Raw genomic sequence first — 19376 nt, forward strand, 5'->3', positions numbered from 1 at the left:
AGGAAAAACAGACAATGAGAGACAGAGACAGACAGAGGGGGAGGGGAAAGAGGAAAAAGAGACAAAGAGAGACAGAGACAGAGAGACGGGAAGGGGAAAGAGGAAAAAGAGACAATGAGAGACAGAGACAGAGAGACGGGAAGGGGAAAGAGGAAAAAGAGACAAAGAGAGACAGAGACAGAGAGACGGAAGGGGAAAGAGGAAAAAGAGACAAAGAGAGACAGAGACAGAGAGACGGGAAGGGGAAAGAGGAAAAAGACACAATGAGAGACAGAGATAGAGAGATGGGAAGGGGAAAGAGGAAAAAGAGACAATGAGAGACAGAGACAGACAGAGGGGGAGGGGAAAGAGGAAAAAGCAAGAGAAAGGAAGACAGAAAGAGAGAAAAATTGAGAAAAATAGTGGGAGAGAGAGAGTAAGGTGGAGGGAGGGGGAGTAGTGAGATAAGGAGGGGAGGGGACAGAGAGAGAGTGAAATCAAGTCAAGGTCAAGGAGCTAGGGCTCCTTCTGCTGTAGCAGTGGTCAGTGGATCCCATGTTATAATTCCCTTATTTGTGAGTTTTTAAATTGCCCCAGGGATTCCTTCAGCTTTATTTGGACATGTAGAGGCCATTCTTCCATAACTGGGATCTCTGACTGCGACCTCTTCTTAAATAGTGTATGGTCCATAAAGAGTCAGACTGAATTTCCTTGCTCCTGAGGGGCAACACTGGCTCAGAAAAGGGCTCCTTACCTGTAGAGGCTGGGTCGTTTCCTGACCCTCAGCGTTCTGATCTCCTAAGGATCCTTCTGTTTCCCTTCCTGAAGCGGCTGGGGAGAGTGAAACAGGGACTGGCTGGATGGAAGGTTCTCATGGGAGGGGCCAAGTCCCTGACCCTCATTTTACAGGGTATCATCAGGGCTGATGGCCTTGGCGGCATGTCACACCCATATGGCACTTTTTATCCCATCACCTCACTTAAACCTTCCACATCTGTGAGGAAAGCAGGGTAGGGATTGTGATTCCCATTTTACTGATGTGGAAACTGAGAAGGGATTTGTGGGACAGTAGCAAGCTCAAGGCAAGTGCCAGGTCTCCTGATTCCTAGTCTAAGGTTTTTTTCACCCTCGCGATCCCAAATTTTGGTGAGAATCAGAACATTTTCATTATACAACTCTCATCAAAATAAAATGCACCTGTGCCCACAAGCACTTTCTGAGGAAGCAGGGTGGGTTCCTGGGACACTTCTCCAGGGCGGGCTGAGCCCGGGGTGTCCCGATGCTCGCGGCTGGAGATCCCTGTGTGAATTCCCTCCTAGACTCGGACAGAAGACCGAGCAAGCCCACAGCTTCCCCTGGGTGACCGGCAGGGCCGGCTTGGTGCCCGGGGATGAAACAAAGCGCATGATTGTCCGCCGACTTCCCCCTTATTACCAACCCCACCCTTCTTTCCTCCCATCCTCTCTGCCCATTCTGACTTGCCGTCACCCTGCCTTCAGCTGGAGATCAACGACATGACCAAGGTGTGGGGCCTGGAAGTGGACCGAGTGGAGCTGACGGTGGAGGCCGTGCTGCAGGCGCCCCCGGAGACCCCCGCTCTGCCCGGCCTGGACAGCGCCATCCAACAGCTGGCGCTCCACTTCTTTGGTGCCGGCGGCAGCGGACACGCTCCTGTGACAACCGAGACAGGTAGGGGCCGAGAGACGTTCAGTCCACAAACATTGGGTCCTGTTATCTACAAGCCATGGATGTGCAGAACAAGCTTATTGTTGTGGTGAGCAGGGAATAATTGAGGAAAAGGCGAGGTAGAAGGTGATGGGGCAAAGGAGAGCTGAGGGCTGAGTGTTCTTGGGCCAGCAATGAGAGGTAGTGGTCTGGAAGCATCAATGGATCAATCATCAATCGATACGAGTTTATTGGGTGCCTGCTCCCAGGGAGCTTTCCTTCCAGTAGGGAAGATGACCGGTACATGTCTAAATAATAGAGGCATGAAAGTAGTGAATACGTGCAAATAGTTGCTAATTAACTGATTCACCAAGTAGTTAATTAAATCCAAGATAGTTTGGTGGGAGGAAGGGGATGGGTCCAGAAAAGGCTTCCCGTACAAGTCTGTATCTTAAAGGAAGAGAGACAGTGAGGCAGTATTTTAGACACAGGCTTTGGCCACTGGAGACAGAGAGATGGGAGGGAGAGACCCTGGAGGGGCCCATGGCGGACTGTGAGTGTGGCAGGGGAGACAATGAGGCAGGGAGGGAGGGCCAGCTTGTGAGGGGCTTTCAGAGCTAAAGAGGGATTTTTCCTTTCTCTGAGAGGCATTTGGAAGCTGCTGGAGTCTATTGAGTGCAGAATTATGTAGTCAGATGGGCACTTAAGGAAAATTACTGGGGCAGCCATTGTGGGGGGATGGGTTGGAGAGGTGAATGTCTTTAGGCAGAGAGATGTATGAGGAGGCGGGCGCAGTGATGGAGGCCATGGGTGATGGCGGTCTGAAGTGAGCGGAGAAAGATGCTGGATGGGAGAAAGATTGCCAGGAGGGAAGGGAAGAGACTGGCTATGGGGGAGAGGGAGGAGCTTAGGGCAATGACAGCTCTGTGAACCTGGGAGCTCAGAAGGATGTCTGTTTCCTTCCATAAAAATAAGGAAATTTGGAAGAGGAGAAGGGTTTGGGGCGGGGCGGGAAAGGTGGTTATTTAAGGGTTAGACAGGTTGGGTTTCAGATGTCCCAGGGACACACAGTTTGAAATGTCCTGTAGTAATTGGTGATTTAGGGATGAAGCTTGAGGGGAAGACTTTTGAATAACAGTAGATAGGTGGGGGAGGGAAAAAAGAAAGGAGTGATAATGGTCAGGTGTTAGGAGGATTATATTAGTAGCTGAGGAGGGAAGAGCCCACAATTTCAGTTTGGAGGCTGTTCTAATAGTCCAAGTAAGAAGTGATGAGGGACCAGAAAACATGGATATAAGAGAAAAGAGCTCTTTTTTTTATATATTTTATTTCATTTTATTTAATAATAACTTTATATTGACAGAATCCATGCCAGGGTAATTTTTTACAACATTATCCCTTGCACTGGCTTCTATTTCAATTTTTCCCCTCCCTCCCTCCACCCCCTCCCCTAGATGGCAAGCAGTCCTATATATGTTAGATATGTTGCAGTATATCCTAGATACAATATATGTTTGCAGAACTGAACAGTTCTCTTGTTGCACAGGGAGAATTGGACTCAGAAGGTAAAAATAACCTGGGAAGAAAAACAAAGATGCAAATAGTTCACATTTGTTTCCCAATGTTCATTCTTTGGGTGTAGCTGCTTCTGTCCATCATTGATCAATTGAAACTGAGTTAGGTCTTTTTGTCAAAGAAATCCACTTCCATCAGAATACATCCTCAAACAGTATCATTGTCGAAGTGTATAATGATCTCCTAGTTCTGCTCATTTCACTTAGCATCATGTAAGTCTCTCCAAGCCTCTCTGTATTCATCCTGCTGGTCATTTCTTACAGAACAATAATATTCCATAACATTCATATACCACAATTTACCCAGCCATTCTCCAATTGATGGGCATTCACTCAGTTTCCAGTTTCTAGCCACTACAAACAGGGCTGCCACAAACATTTTGGCACATACAGGAACCTTTCCCTTCTTTATTATCTCTTTGGAGTATAAGCCCAGTAGAAACACTGCTGGATCAAAGGGTATGCACAATTTGATAATCTTTTGGGGCATAATTACAGATTGCTCTCCAGAATGGTTGGATTCGTTCACAACTCCACCAACAATGCATCAATGTCCCAGTTTTCCCGCGTCCCCTCCAACATTCATCATTATTTTTTCCTGTCATCTTAGCCAATCTGACAGGTGTGTAGTGATATCTCAGAGTTGTCTTAATTTGCATTTCTCTGATCAATAATGATTTGGAACACTCTTTCATATGAGTGGTAATAGTTTCAATTTCATCCTCTGAAAATTGTCTGTTCATATCCTTTGACCATTTATCAATTGGAGAATGGCTTGATTTTTTATAAATTAGAGTCAGTTCTCTATATATTTTGGAAATGAGGCCTTTATCAGAACCTTTAACTGTGAAGATGTTTTCCCAGTTTGTTGCTTCCGTTCTAATCATGTTTGCATTCGTTCTGTTTGTACAAAGGCTTTTTAATTTGATATAATCAAAATTTTCTATTTTGTGATCAGTAATGGTCTCTAATTCATCTTTGGTCACAAATTTCTTTCTCCTCCACATGTCTGAGAGATAAACTATCCTATGTTCCTCTAATTTATTTATAATCTCGTTCTTTATGCCTAGGTCATGGACCCATTTTGATCTTATCTTGGTATATGGTGTTAAGTGTGGGTCCATGCCTAATTTCTGCCATACTAATTTCCAGTTATCCCAGCAGTTTTTATCAAATAATGAATTCATATCCTAAAAGTTAGGATCTTTGGGTTTGTCAAACACTAGATTACTATAGTTGACTATTCTGTCTTGTGAACCTATCCTTTTCCACTGATCAACTAATCTATTTCTTAGCCAATACCAAATGGTTTTGGTGACTGCTGCTTTATAATATAATTTAGATCAGGTACAGCTAGGCCACCTTCATTTGATTTTTTTTCATTAATTCCCTTGAGATTCTCGACTTTTTATTGTTCCATATGAATTTTGTGGTTATTTTTTCTAGATCATTAAAATATTTTCTTGGAAGTCTGATTGGTATAGCACTAAATAAATAGATTAGTTTAGGGAGTATTGTCATCTTTATTATATTCACTCGGCTTATCCAAGAGCACTTAATATTTTTCCAATTATTTAAGTCTGACTTTATTTGTGTGGAAAGTTTTTTGTAATTTTGCTCATATAATTCCTGACTTTCCTTTGGTAGACAGATTCCCAAATATTTTATGCTATCAGCAGTTATTTTGAATGGAATTTCTCTTTGTATCTCTTGCTCTTGGATTTTGTTGGTGATGTATAAAAATGCTGAGGATTTATGGGGATTTATTTTGTATCCTGCTACTTTGCTAAAATTATGAATTATTTCTAATATCTTTTTAGTAGAATCTCTGGGGTTCTCTAGGTATACCATCATATCATCTGCAAAGAGTGATAGTTTAGTTTCCTCATTGCCTACTCTAATTTCTTTAATCTCTTTCTCGACTCTTATTGAAAGGCTAATGTTTCTAATATGATATTGAATAATAATGGTGATAGTGGGCAACCTTGCTTCACTCCAGATCTTACTGGGAAAGGTTCCAGTTTTTCCCCATTGCATATGATGCTTACTGATGGTTTTAAATATATGCTCCTGACTATTTTAAGGAAAAGTCCATTTATTCCTATGCTCTCAAGTTTTTTTTATTAGGAATGAATGTTGGATTTTATCAAATGCTTTTTCTGCATCTATTGAGATGATCATATGGTTTTTGTTCGTTTGGTTATTGATATAGTCAATTATGCTAATAGTTTTCCTAATATTGAACCAGCCCTGCATTCCTGGTATAAATCCTACTTGGTCATAGTGTATTATCCTGGGGATGATTTTCTGTAATCTTTTTGCTAATATTTTATTTAAGATTTTAACATCACTATTCATTAGGGAGATTGGTCTATAATTTTCTTTCTCTGTTTTCAACCTACCTGGTTTAGGTATCAGTACCATGTCTGTGTCATAAAAGGAGTTCGGTAGGACTCCTTCAATCCCTATTTTTTCAAATAGTTTATTTAGCATTGGAGTTAATTGTTCTTTAAATGTTTGATAGAATTCACATGTAAATCCATCTGATCCTGCGGATTTTTTCTTAGGGAGTTGGTTGATAGTTTGTTCTATTTCCTTTTCTGAAATGGGACTGTTTAGGATATTTACTTCTTCCTCTGTTAGTTTGGGCAAGCTATATTTTTGGAGGTATTCTTCTATTTCATTTAAGTTGTCGAATTTATTAGCATAAAGTTGGGCAAAGTAACTCCTAATTATTGCTCTAATTTCCTCTTCGTTAGTGGCGAGTTCTCCCTTTTCATTTTTAAGACTAATAATCTGATTTTCCTCTTTCCTTTTTTTAATCAGATTTACTAAGGGTTTGTCTATTTTGTTGGTTTTTTCACAGAACCAACTCTTAGTTTTATTAATTAATTCAATAGTTTTTTTACTTTCAATTTTATTGATCTCTCCTTTTATTTTTAGAATTTCAAGTTTAGGGTTTGACTGAGGGTTTTTAATTTGTTCCTTTTCTAGCATTTTTAGTTGCAAGCCCAATTCATTGACCTTCTCTTTCTCTATTTTGTACAAATAGGCCTCTAGAGATATGAAATTTCCCCTTAGTACCGCTTTGGCTTCATCCCATACATTTTGGTATGATGTCTCATTATTATCGTTTTCTTGGGTGAAGTTATTAATTATGTCTATGATTTGCTGTTTCACCCAATCATTCTTTAGTATGAGATTATTTAGTTTCCAATTATTTTTTGGTCTACTTCCCCCTGGTTTTTTGTTGAATGTAATTTTCATTGCATCGTGGTCTGAAAAGGATGCATTTACTATTTCTGCCTTACTGCATTTGAGTTTGAGGTTTTTATGTCCTAATATATGGTCAATTTTTGTAGAGGTTCCATGAACTGCTGAAAACAAAGTGTACTCCTTTCTGTCTCCATTACATTTTCTCCAGAGATCTATCATATCTAACTTTTCTAGTATTCTATTTACCTCTTTGACTTCTTTCTTATTTATTTTGTGGTTTGATTTATCTAATTCTGAGAGTGCAAGGTTAAGATCTCCCACTATTATAGTTTTACTGTCTATTTCTTCTTGCAGCTCTCTTAATTTCTCTTTTAAGAATTTAGATGCTACCCCACTTGGTGCATATATGTTTAATATAGATAGTGCTTCATTATCCATGCTACCCTTTAGCAAGATATAGTGCCCTCCCTTATCTCTTTTAATTAGATCAATTTTTGCTTTAGCTTGATCTGAGATCAGGATGGCTACCCCTGCTTTTTTGACTTCACCCGAAGCATAGTAGATTTTGCTCCAGTCTTTTACCTTTAATCTGCATGTATCTCCCCACTTCAGGTGTGTTTCCTGTAAACAACATATTGTAGGATTCTGGTTTTTAATCCATTCTGCTAACCACTTCCTCTTTATGGGGGAGTTTACCCCGTTCACATTTATGGTTAAAATGACCAATTCTGTATTACTTGCCATCTTGTTAACCCCGGTTTATGCTTTTCTCCCTTCTTTCCCCTTTACCCCCCTTCCCAGTATTAAGCTTGTGAGCATCACTTGCTTCTCACAGCCTTCCCTTTTTAGTATCCCTCCCCCCGCCTTAGAGTTCCTCCCCTTATCTTACCCCTTTCCCTCCCAGTTTCCGTATTCCCTTCCCCTTAGCTTATTCCTTCCCTTTTCACTTTTCCCTTCTCACTTTTCAATGAGGTGGGAGAAGTTTCACCATAGATTGAATACGTCTAAAATTTTTCTCTTAAAGCCAATTCTGAAGGCAGTAAGATACCCACTATATTCATCCCCCTCCATTCTTTCTCTCAGATATAATAGGTTCCTTTGCCTCTTCATGAGATGTAGTACCCCCACTTTCCCCTTTTTCTGGTACAATGTCCTTTCCACATCAGTTCTAGAATAAGGTATACATGTATTCTTTATACCTCTTTATATCAGAAATATAGTTCCCAAGATTAATCTTTACCTTTTTAGATTTCTCTTGAGTTCTATATTTGTAGATCAAACTTTTTGTTAAGTTCTGGCTTTTTCATCAAAAATAGGTGAAATTCGCTTACTTCGTTGAATGTCCATCTTCTTCCCTGGAAAAAGATGCTCATTCTCGCTGGGTAAGTTATTTTTGGTTGCATACCAAGTTCCTTAGCCTTTCGGAATATCATATTCCAGGCCCTTCGATCTTTTAGTGTGGATGCTGCCAGATCCTGGGTGATCCTTATTGTGGCTCCTCGATACTTGAATTGGGTTTTTCTAGCCGCTTGCAATATTTTTTCCTTCATCTGAGGGTCCTGGCATTTGGCCACTATATTCCTTGGTGTTTTGATTTTAGGATCCCTTTCAGTGGGTGATCGATGAATTCTTTCAGTGTCTATTTTACCCTCTGTTTCTATGACTTCTGGGCAGTTCTCTTTGATAATTTCCTGGAAAATAGTGTCCAGGCTCTTTTTTTCATCATACTTTTCTGGAAGTCCGATGATTCTCAGGTTGTCTCTCCTGGATCTGTTTTCCAGGTCTGTTGTCTTTCCCAGAAGGTATTTCACATTTTTCTCCATTGTTTGATTTTTTTGGATTTGCTTGACTGATTCTTCTTGTCTCCTCGAGTCATTCAATTCCAATTGTTCAATTCAGTTCAATTCAAGAAGGGAGAAAAGCATAAACAGAGGGAGATTTCAGCTCAGCATAACAACTACCCAATGGGACTTGCCTTGGGAGTGAAATTGTCCAATTTTCAATGAAGTATTTTCTTCACTCACTTTTTAAAAATATTTTTCTAATTGTTCCATTAAGTTCTTTTGTTCTGTGGAATTTTTTTCCATTTCGCCAATTTTGTTTTTTAGAGAGCTGTTTTCTGTTTCCAGTTCACTAATCCTATTTTTCAAGGATTTCATTTTTTTATCCACTCTCTCTTTAACTGAGTGGGATGACTTCTCCAGCCTGTCTTGCCAAGCCTCATTCTGCTTTCCCCATTTTTCTTCTAGCTCCCTTGTGAGAGCCTTTTTAATTACTTCTATGAGGTTCATCTGTGCTGAGGAACAGATGATCTCCTCCTTTGGGGATTCACCTGGGGACTGTCTGTTTTTAGTCTCAGGATTTAGAGTCTGTTCTCTATCTGTATAGAAGCTGTCAAGGGTTAAAGTCCTCTTCAGTTTTTTGCTCATTTTGTCAAAGAATCAAAGACAAACTAGCAAAAAGAGAAAAAGAAATCACCCCTAATTTGGAGTCTGCTTTTTTGGGGGAGGGGTCGGGTGGTGTTATCGAGCTTCCTCTACAGACTGCGGGGGGCAGCAGTGAGGCCCTAACAGGACAGCGATGGCTGCTGCGCCTGCATTCTGAGATCCGAGAGCGTGCTTAGACACTGTGGGGGAGGGGTGGCCAGGTCCCGAGAGACTCCAGCTGTTTGAGGTTGTATTCTTCACCCCCCCCCCCACCCGGTGTTTTTAGCTTCTCTGCTAGGCTGTTGCTGCCAGGGCAAAGTGTCCAATCCTGTAGCAAAGCTCTCCCAGCAGAGATGGCTGCGATCACACCCCACCCCCCTCTGGTCTGCTCGGCTCTGAGCTGCCTGCCGTACTCTCGCCGCTGCTGCCTGTCTGCCCTCAGCCTGCGCCTGATCTAAAACCGTCCCCGCCCTCGCACAAAAACAGACCTTTCTTGGAGAATCTCAAGGATGGCTTCTCTTGGTAACTATTTGTGGGTTTTTTTTTCAGTCAAGCATTAATTCAGAGGCTTGTAATGAAAAGGATTCTGAGAGAAAAACGCAGAGCTTACACAGCTGTGAGCCTCCTCTCTGCCATCTTGGCCAGAAGTCCGAGAAAAGAGCTCTTGAACTGGATGGAGGATTAAAGACATTGGGTCCAACCCCTTCATTTTATAGATGAGAAAATGGAGGCAAAGAAGTGAAGTATCTTTTGCATGTTCACCCGGCCAGTATCGGAGCTAGTGTCAGGTGTGATTTGAACTCAGTTCTCCTGGTACCAGATGAAGCTCTAAAAACTGCCCTGCCAACCGTGTTGGAGTAAAATCAAAAAGTCTCAGCAGCCAGATGTTTGGGGATAGATGAGAAACTCTTCATCCCATCCCAGGATTCTTCATGCAGGTAGAGAGGAAAGCAACAAAAGTAATGAAGGTAGTGAGAATGGGTCATTGTAGGGAATTAAACTTAAGGGGAAGAAGAGTTGTCCCCTAAGCTAAGCAAGCACGTCCTGGAGCATCACCTTCTGTCCAGTCACATTTTTGTGGCTCAGATATAGGAAAAGATGGTACCAGGGCAAGGAACGGGCTTCATCCTGCAAAGCCCCAGAGGACAGAGACAGGACCAATGGGGAAGGGAGGGAGATTTCAGCTCAGCATAACAGCTACCCAATGGGACTTGCCTTGGGAGTGAGCCGGCTCGCTGTCTCTGCAAGGGTCTGGTTATCCACCAGTCAGGGAGGTCTGGAAGGGATTGTAAATTGAGAGAAAGGTCGGCATCAGGGTGTCTAAAGACTCTCCTGTGATTCTTCTAGGAATCTTTAAGCTTTTGAGGATGGTGTCTCTGAGGTCATGCTCTGCTTCCCTCCGCTTCCTCTTGTCTTCTCCCAAATTTTTATCTGTATTTCTTTGGGGCTCCCAAAGCGAGTTTGACTCCATAAACCCTCCCCTTTGTCAATAACTTTCTGCCCCTCGTCTCTTATTTTGGGCAATTTCCACTGGGTTTTTGATCCTCAAAAGATGGGCCAGTAGAAAATGTTGCCAGGGGATACTGAAGTTGAAATGCTGCGTTGATCTGATAGGAAATAAAGGGGCTGGGAAAGGCAGTATGAGATGGGGTTGGCAGACTTCCCAGAATGGAAAAATCAATTCAGAGGATAGATGAGCTTTCTTTTAAAGAGTCTGATGGGGGAGACATGGAAGGTCCATCTTGGGACCCTCGTTTTCTTGAAACTCGGTCTGAAAAAGAGACCAATTGGTGGAAGAGAAGGAAGGGAGGAAATTGATTTAGGAGCTCTTAGACAAAGCATCTCTGCTGATGAAGGTTGGTCCCTTTTCTATGATATCTAGTCTTAGAGTTGCTCAGAGTACTGTAAGAAAGAAATTTGTACAGTCAGTAAATGTTAGAACCTAGTCTTCCTGACTTGGGGGCTCCCTTCTCTATTCACTGCCCGAGTTGTTTGGTGAGAAATAGAAAGCCTAAGATAATATGACCATAGCTAGCCTTTACCCAGCCCCTTAAGGACTTTGCAGAGTCCTTTAGCTCCGTTATCTCATTTAACCCTCACTATAGCTGGCTGTAGGTGAGTGTTGGTTAATAGGGTTTCTAAGGTTCCTTCCAGTACTGAGGTTCTGCAGTTCTGGGTTGGATCAGCAATTGGCGAACACAACCATCTGCTCACTCTTCTCTCCCATTATCTGATTTTTCTGCTTATTAGACACCATGGAGATAGTGAATGAAGTAGAAGGGTCGCCCCCCTCTGCCAACAACCCAACTGGCAATGGCAGCACAGAGAAAAGGCCAACGGTGGAGGAGCTGCTGGCCGCCGTGGAGCTGTTTCTGTCTGAAGCTTTGGTCAGTCAAGTCCAAGCGTGCTACCAGTTCAACATCTTCCTGCCTACCAGTGCCCATAACACCTACTTCATTGATCTCACTACAGGTAGAGATGCCCTTCCAGATTCCTCTGGGGTCCCTTTCTGAACATGAATCTTGATTTTTCAGTTTGGGGACAATCTGCCCTATAATCCATCCATTTCAGAGATGATTTTGGAGTTGGATAATTTTTTTTGCCACTTCTCCCCTTTTATGATCCCAGGAGATGCTGGATCCTGCCAGGATAGTGTAGCCAAATGGAGTTTGGGAAGTTGGAAAATTCAGTTCAATTGAATAAACAGCATATTAAGAGCCTCCTTTGTATCAGGCACTGTACTGGGTAGTAGAGAGATACTATGTGGATGAATGTGGGTGTCTCTTACTCTGTTCTTGCAAAGGTGAATAGGAAGGAATTGGAGATTATCCATTGTTTTAGGTTGTCTATATCTCTGGATAATGGAGAGTTGGCTGCATTTAGCGTCAAATAAGAGACTATATGTGAAGTGCTTTTTTTAATTTTTATTTTAAGTTTTCCTTATTTCTTTTCTTTGTTTCTTTTTTCTCCCTTCCTCCCTCCTTTTCTTCCTTCCTTTCTCTCTTTCTCCCTCCCTTCCTTTCTCTATCTCTTCCTTTCTTCCTTCCTTCCTTCCTTCCTTCCATTTTGTGCTTGGCAGATCTTAAAGAACCACATATGAAATGTTATCATTTAGTAGTTTCATTTGTGTCCTACTCTTTGTGAACATCGGGTTTTCTTGGCAAAGATACTGGCGTGGTCCGCCATTTCCTCCTCTAGCCTATTTTACAGATGATCAAACTGAGGGACTTGCTCGGGATCATACAGCTAGTAAGTATCTGAAGCCAGATTTGAATTTGGTTCTTCCTGACTCCAGGCCTGGTGCTCTATCTACTGCACTAGCTAGCTACCACATAAATATTAGCCATTATTATTTATTCATTTGCTACCAAAATATTTCTAAAACCAATGGATAAGTAGGTCCCCAAAGGAAGTCTCCCAAATTGTATGATGATTGGCCAGAAGTCTTTTGGATTCCATCTAAGGCCCCTGAGACCTAGAGAAAGCAATGCCAACAACAACTATGATGATAATAATAGTCCGTAGAACTTTAAGTGTGAAGGGAAAACTCTCTTAGAAAAGACAAGAAGGTAATGATCTGGATAATGTCTGCGTTCTATAGTCCCCAGCTGGTGGTTCAGTGACTAGAGCAGCAGGACTGAAATGAGGGAGACTAGAAAAATTCACTAGTTGTGGGACCACTTCCCTGCTGGTTTACCCTTGGCTGTGAAGTGGAGACCATAATAGCACCCGCCTGTCTGGGTTACTGTTTGAATCAAGGGAGATAATATTTATAAAGCACTTAGCACAGTGCTTAGAAAACAGTAGGCTCTTAATAAATGCACATTTCCTTCTTTCTTTCCACATTTGGGTCACAAAAAGTTTTACACACATTGTCTCACGTCATCTCCTAGCAAACTCTTGAGATTCAGGTCTCATTTATCCTTTGAGAAAGGATGCAGTGAGGAAAAACACAAAGAAACTAAGCTGTCAAATAGTCCAAGATTCATAGATTTATCAATGAAAGAGGATTTAGGAGGCCTCCTCCAACCTCCTCATTATAGAAGAAGACTATGAGGAACTGATAGTAATGAGAGGTAGAATTTGAACCCAGGACCTCGGGCTCAGTTTTTGATTGCTACATGGCCCTGCTGCCTCTATGGGCTGAAAGGGTACCTTGAGGGAAGTACTGGCTTTGAAATTAGATGATCTGGTTCCAGATTCTACCTCAGATGCTTAACTAGCTGATCTTAGGTTGGATGCAAAACCTCTGCAAGTTTTCTTCTCTTTGAAATGAGGGAGTTGGGCTAGACAGCCTCAGCCACCCTGCTTCCTTCCGGATCCAAATCTACTGATTTCAGTCCCTAGGAGCTCTTAGAGACAGACACCCTCATTCCTGATAGAAGTTAAGGGATTTCCTGAAAGTCGTCCAGTAAAGGCCATAGCTTGAATTTGAACTCAGGTCCTCTCATGCCAAACCCTCTTTCCAGCACTTAGCATAGCACCTGACACATAAATGCTTAACTACCTACTTCAAGAAGAGCAAAATAATAAAAATTTTAAAATAATAATAATAAAGCACTTTGCCATTTCCAAAGCCCTTTCAAATGTGATAATATGCTTCAGTCTGCACTGAAAATTCATCAGTTACCTCTCTGGAGATGAATTTTTTTTTAATAATAGCTTTTTATTTTCAAACATGCAAGGATAGTTTCCAACATTCACCCTTACAAAAGCTTGTGTTCCAGATTTTTCTTCCTCCCTTCCCCAGACAGCAAACAATCCAATATAAGTGAAACATATACAATTCTTCTAAACATATGAATGGTATTTTTTATCATCGTTCTTTTGGAATTGTCTTGGATCATTGCCTTGATCCGAACAGCCAAGTCTTTCACAATTGATTATCACACAGCCTTCCTGTTACTGTGTACAATGATCTGGTTCTACTCACTTCACTTTGTATCAGTTCATCTAGGTCTTCCCAGATTTATCTGGAATCGTCCTGCCTGTCAGTTCTTGGAGCACACTGATATTTCATCCCAATTGTACAGCACCACTTCAGTCATTCCCCAACTGCTGAGCCTCCCCTTAATTTCCATTCTTTGCTGTTACATTTTTGTACGTGTGGCTCCTTTTCCTTTTTATTTTGATCTCTTTGAGACGGAGACCTCCTAGTGCTACTGCTGAGTCAGAGGGCCCTTTGGGCGCAGGTCCAGGTTGTTCTCCAGAAGGACTGGACTAACCCAATCTCTTGAAGTCTTTCTAACGGCATCCCCCGCTTCTCTTTTGTCCTCCAGGGAGCGGGAAGATCGGGCACGGGGCGCCTGAAGGCAGCCCAGATGTCGTTTTGGAAATGACCGAGGCCGATCTGCTAGCCCTGTTTTCGGGGGAACTGCGGCCCCTCGGAGCCTATATGAGCGGGCGGCTGAAGGTGAAGGGGGATTTGAACGTGGCCATGAAGCTGGAGCTGCTCCTGAAAGCCATGGGGTAGCGGAAGAGCGGCAAGGTCTGCCTCTGTCCCCTGCGCGAGTCCCCAGCCCTCTGAGGTGCTTGTTGGCTACTTCTTTGGAATATAAAATGGCACTGGCAAAGGGGATGGTTCCTGCCCTTTCCTGCTCTGGTTCTCCCGTCTTCCTCACCCAGTTTCATTCTTGTGATATTTTCCTGAGGTTCAGCCCTGTGCCGGGGACACCACGGAGCAGGAGAAGACCAATGTGTGCTCTCCAGGGACTCCTGCCGTGTCTGTGGAGACAGGACCACCCTGGGCAACCCCAGGAGCATGACCCGGCAATCTATAACCCAGTGTTGGAGTGTGCTGCTGGGAACATTGTGTGGCAGGAGGTCAGCAGGAAGGCAGTAATGATCAAGAACTGCAATAATGGGGAAAGCTTCAGCTGGACCTTGGAGGAGGAGGAGGAGGAGAAGGAGAAAGAGGAGAAGGAAGAAGAGGGGAACACTGCCAGCTCAGCCCAGGAAGACAGGCCTCCTACAACCAATGGAATCCAGAAGAGGAACCAGGGGACTAGGGACAGAAGCTGGGGGCTCTGGGGCCCTGGCAACGCCTTAGAATGGGGAGAAGGGGCTGGCCCCTTCCCCAGCAGGTCTGCAACCTCTTGGGACTGAGGGGTGTCTGTCTTCCCCATGCTGCATGTGATGGGGAGGTGGGGAGGTGGGGCACGTTTACAGATCCTGGCTCTAGACTGAATTGTTTTTGTTTGTGTTTTAAATTAAAAGACTAAAAAACCTGATTTGTGTGTTTAAAATCGAGAAAGAAAGGCAGATTCTGTGGAGGAATCCCAGAGCCCACCCAGCTAGTTAAAAATCACCTGTGTTTCCAAACAGGGTATGAATCTCGGGTTCTCCTGCCATTGTTTTCATCCTGGAAGTAAAGGAGTGAAAAGTTCAGGAAAATCACAGATTCCAGAGTCTCATTCCCCTGGGCCTGATCTGCTCCTGTCTTCCCCAAGGTGGGGAATAGTTTAGTCAAGTGGAAAAATCCCAGGACCAGGAGCCATGGAATCCCAGCTTTGTTAGCAAACTTACCAGCTGGATCTTCCACTTTGATACTCTAGCTGTGGTCCTCAAAGTAAAGTCCAAAAAATTGTTGGGGTCTCTGAAACCCTTTCAGAGGGTCTACAAATTCAAAATGATTTTTTATTTCTAATATAGTAAATAGCTATAAATATAACCCATGTGAACAAAAACTCTTTGAACAGATCCTCGATAGTTTTTTAACAACATGAAGATACTGAGAACAAAAATTTGAGAATCACTGCAGTCTACAGCTTAGTTCTTAGGATCTCAGAGAACTTCTTGGGCTACCTGCTCTTCTAAATGGAGAAGCAGACTTTGGGAAGGTAAGTGCCTTGCCCAAAGTGGTAAATCTGGTTAAGAAGATGACCTATACTTATGACTCCTAATCCAGTGGCCCTTTCCAGAAGAGCAAAAAGTTACCTCTGTGCCCCAAGTCTCAAAGAACATGTTTTTGGCAAGTGGGAGAACGAACAAGAAGCAGGATGTGGGACAGGAAGGAGCGTAGTTTAGGGGAAAGGAGAACTATGACATGGGTAACATCACTCAAGAGTTTCAGTTTCTGAAAAATAAGAAAGGGTGGGTAGAGAAGCAGAAGTGAAAGGAAACCAAAACTACTCTTGTTAGTTGTGGAGTTTGAGGGAGGGCAATTTAGGGCTATTTGGAAGGTGGCCCGCCTGTCCTTACAAGGAAAAGTGACGCTCCCTTCCCTTTCTTTCCACCAGATATGGTATAGTGCATCCCCAAGGTGTGTCCCCAAGGAACTTTAGTTTTCATCTTTTAAGCTGACCAAATGCCAAATGTGCAATTATATAGGACGTTATTTTTATTCACCAAACAAGAAATTGGAAAACATTTTTTTTAAAGACATTTTTTATTCTTATTTTGTATTTTTTTTGTGATGTTAGCACGTGCCTGAGCATTCTTGACACAGCCATACTTTCACTTTTCATTTGGATACAAAGCTAGGGAGACTGGGATCCAAGTCTTCCTGAATGGCCAGGAGCAGGTCATTAACTTCTCTATGCCCCATAACTCTCTGAATTATAGATGGGTTCACAGTTTGCATCAGTAGAGGGAATCTGCACACTGAGAGTTCCTTTTATGGATGAAATAGATCTGAACCCTCCTCTTCTCTCCTGAAAAAGATAAAATGTTAAAACCTAAATTGGACAGATTTTTTTAAATTATTTTTTAATTGAGAGCTTGAATAAAAACAGGCAGTTAAATAGCTTGAGGCTTGAGTAGATCTTGAGATTTATTGAAATGTTTGAATCCTCCCTCACACATTTACTAGTCGTATGATATCAGAGAAATCACAATCTCTCTAAACTTCAGTTTTCTTCTCTGTAAAATGAAGGGTTATGTTCGGTTTTAATGCCATATTTCAGGAAGGATATTGATAAGTTGTAAGATATCCAGAGAAAGCCAGACAGGATGATAACGGTCACGCCTTAGGCCTGTCACTTAATGCTTGAAGAGGCAAAGGAGCTCCTTAAATCCAAAGCCACATGTGGGGATAGGGCACGCCATCTTGGTAAAGCACTGAACTTTATTATTGTCTACATCCACTATAAGAACCTAAATCCCATTCAGTTGCTTAATTCGTGCCTGCTCTGTAGGGACCTAAAGTTTAATCTTATCATCATACTTAGTGTTTTTAGTGGGAGAAACAGTAGTTTCTTAAAACAGATCAGTAAACTTAATGCTGATCCTTATTAAGATATTAAAATAGAATTAGCAGTCTTAGGAGATCTGGATGCAAGTCCCCGTTTAATTAAACCCAAGTTATTGGTCTCCCCTCCCCTCTCTCATTTCAGTTCATTTGAAAAATAAGGGGAGAGACTGAAAGTTTCCTTTCTAAATAGCATTCCATGGGTCTAGTTGAAGCAACCTTATTTTCCCTTTTGTGAGATATTGTTAGAGTATTTTTTGATTATACCAAAGCTTTTGAATTTTTGAATACTTTTGAATTTGGGTGCCTGCCACCCAATTGACCCACTACAAATTGAATTTGTAGGTCCATCAGCATAATTCGCCCTTTTATACTCACACTAAACCCCAACCAGATTCACCAGGGGTTCACCAGTGGAACACCCATACTTAGGTTCAATTCTCTGTCTTCCCAATAGAAACAAAGTTCACACCAAAGGGATTCTCAGCTTTGATTAGCTTCTGCCTGCCTGATCAAGTTTATGCCTCCTTCCTGACAAGAAAGCCCGAGAGTTTTTGCTCTTATGTCTGCCATGATGGACAGTCCAGCTGTAACATGGAGACTCATTCAAAATCTTTGTTATTTTTCCTAGGTCATTAAAGTAGTTTTTTGAGAGCCTGATCAGTATAGCGCTAAATAAATAGATTAATTTAGGTAGTATTGTCATCTTTATTATATTTGCTCGCCCAATCCAAGAGCATTTAATATTCTTCCAATTGATTAGATCAGACTTAATTTATGTGGAAAGTGTTTTGTAGTTTTGCTCATAAAGTTTCTGATTCTCCCTTGGCAGATAGATTCCCAAGTATTTTATACTATCAGTAGTTACTTTAAATGGAATTTCTCTTTGTAACTCTGACTGTTGGATTTTGTTAGTGATATATAAGAATGCTGATGACTTATGTGGGTTTATTTTGTATCCTGCAACTTTGCTAAAGGTGTAGATTATTTCTAATAACTTAGTAGAATCTCTGGGGTTCTCTAAATATACCATCATATCATCAGCAAAGAGTGATAATTTGGTTTCCTCTTTACCTACTCTAATTCCTTTAATCTCTTTCTCGATTCTTATTGCCGAGGCTAGTGTTTCTAATACAATATTGAACAGTAACAGTGAGAGTGGGCAACCTTGTTTCACTCCTGATCTTACTGGGTCATTCAAAATCTTAAACATGACTTTTGGGTGGTTTTTGAATGGCTGTGGTGATGTGTGAGCTTGGCTGCTGGGCCTGCTTTTATGAAGAGTGTATTTCATTAGCTTCCTTGCAAGATTATGGCAGTTCTTGTCGGTCTTCCTCCTGCCCCTGGCCAGCCACAATGCTGAATTTCATCCTGGTTAATAATCACAGAAATCTATTTTGTCTTTTGTTGCAAAGCAATGTTGTGAGACAAACACTGTGTGTTTGTCGCTTCTTTTTGTAGTTTGAGGCTCAGAGAAGCGCAATGCCTTCCTCATGGTCACACATTCAAGCATCAGAGCTGAGATTGCAAATCTAGTACTCTTGGACCTATACCATGATACCCTCAATAAGGGGCCATGATGGGTAGACACCCTCCCCATTTCCTCTCTGTGCCAGATTCTCTCTTAAAATTACAACACATAGATATATACATACACATCCATGTAGACATAAATATATAATTCTGTATATGTTGACTTCGTTAGAATATGAGCTTCTTAAGGACAGACCCATACTTTTTTCCTTTTCTTTGTATTCCTGGATCTTAACACAGTGCCTGGCATTTAATAATATTGGTAATTTAATTTAATAATATTGATCATTGATTGAAAATCTCCTTGTAGGAGGTAGCAGTTAAAACTGAGTCTGAAAAGATCTAAGAATTCTAAAAGGCGAAGGTATAAAAGGAAGGCATTTCAGGTTTGTGCAGCTGACAAAGAGGTGGTAGATGGAGTAATGAATCGGAGGGAACAGCTTATTTGTGATTTAGAAGAGTCACATGGAAGTAATAAGGACTGTCTGAAAAGTATGACTGGAGCCAAATTGTGAATGGTGAATAAATACTAAAAGCAGGTGTGTACAATAAAGAATATAGTCCCCACAATATACTTGATTTCAGAGCTGTTTTTTGTATTTGTTTGTTTGTTTGTTTGTTTTTATTAAAGCTTTTTATTTTCAAAACACATGCATGGATAATTTTTCAACATTGACCCTTATAAAACTTTGTGTTCCAAATTTCCCTCTCTTCCCCCACCCCCACCCCTAAATCCAATATATGCAAAATAGTTATACAATACAAAAATACATACAAAATAAGATCAAAAAGGGA

The 19376-nt window shown here is 41.7% G+C and overlaps 1 protein-coding gene across 1 annotated transcript; it reads left to right on the plus strand.

The window, feature by feature from the left end:
* Positions 1 to 452: 452 nt before the first annotated feature.
* LOC127551997 (stomatin-like protein 1) lies at positions 453 to 19153 on the plus strand. Its single transcript, XM_051982321.1, has 3 exons — positions 453 to 1668; positions 11111 to 11332; positions 14140 to 19153. Exons 1-3 carry the CDS (start codon positions 1494 to 1496, stop codon positions 14331 to 14333), a joined length of 591 nt encoding a protein of 196 aa, XP_051838281.1. The 5' UTR covers positions 453 to 1493; the 3' UTR covers positions 14334 to 19153.
* Positions 19154 to 19376: the final 223 nt, after the last annotated feature.

This window comes from Antechinus flavipes, chromosome 2, assembly GCF_016432865.1.
Source record: "Antechinus flavipes isolate AdamAnt ecotype Samford, QLD, Australia chromosome 2, AdamAnt_v2, whole genome shotgun sequence".
NCBI lineage: Eukaryota > Metazoa > Chordata > Mammalia > Dasyuromorphia > Dasyuridae > Antechinus > Antechinus flavipes.

Coding starts and splice junctions, on each gene's coding strand:
- LOC127551997 (XM_051982321.1), top strand. CDS start 1,494: ATGACCAAGGTGTGGGGCCTGGAAGTGGACCGAGTGGAGCTGACGGTG. Junction 1,669..11,110: donor TCCTGTGACAACCGAGACAG/GTAGGGGCCGAG, acceptor TCTGCTTATTAG/ACACCATGGAGATAGTGAAT. Junction 11,333..14,139: donor CTTCATTGATCTCACTACAG/GTAGAGATGCCC, acceptor TTTGTCCTCCAG/GGAGCGGGAAGATCGGGCAC.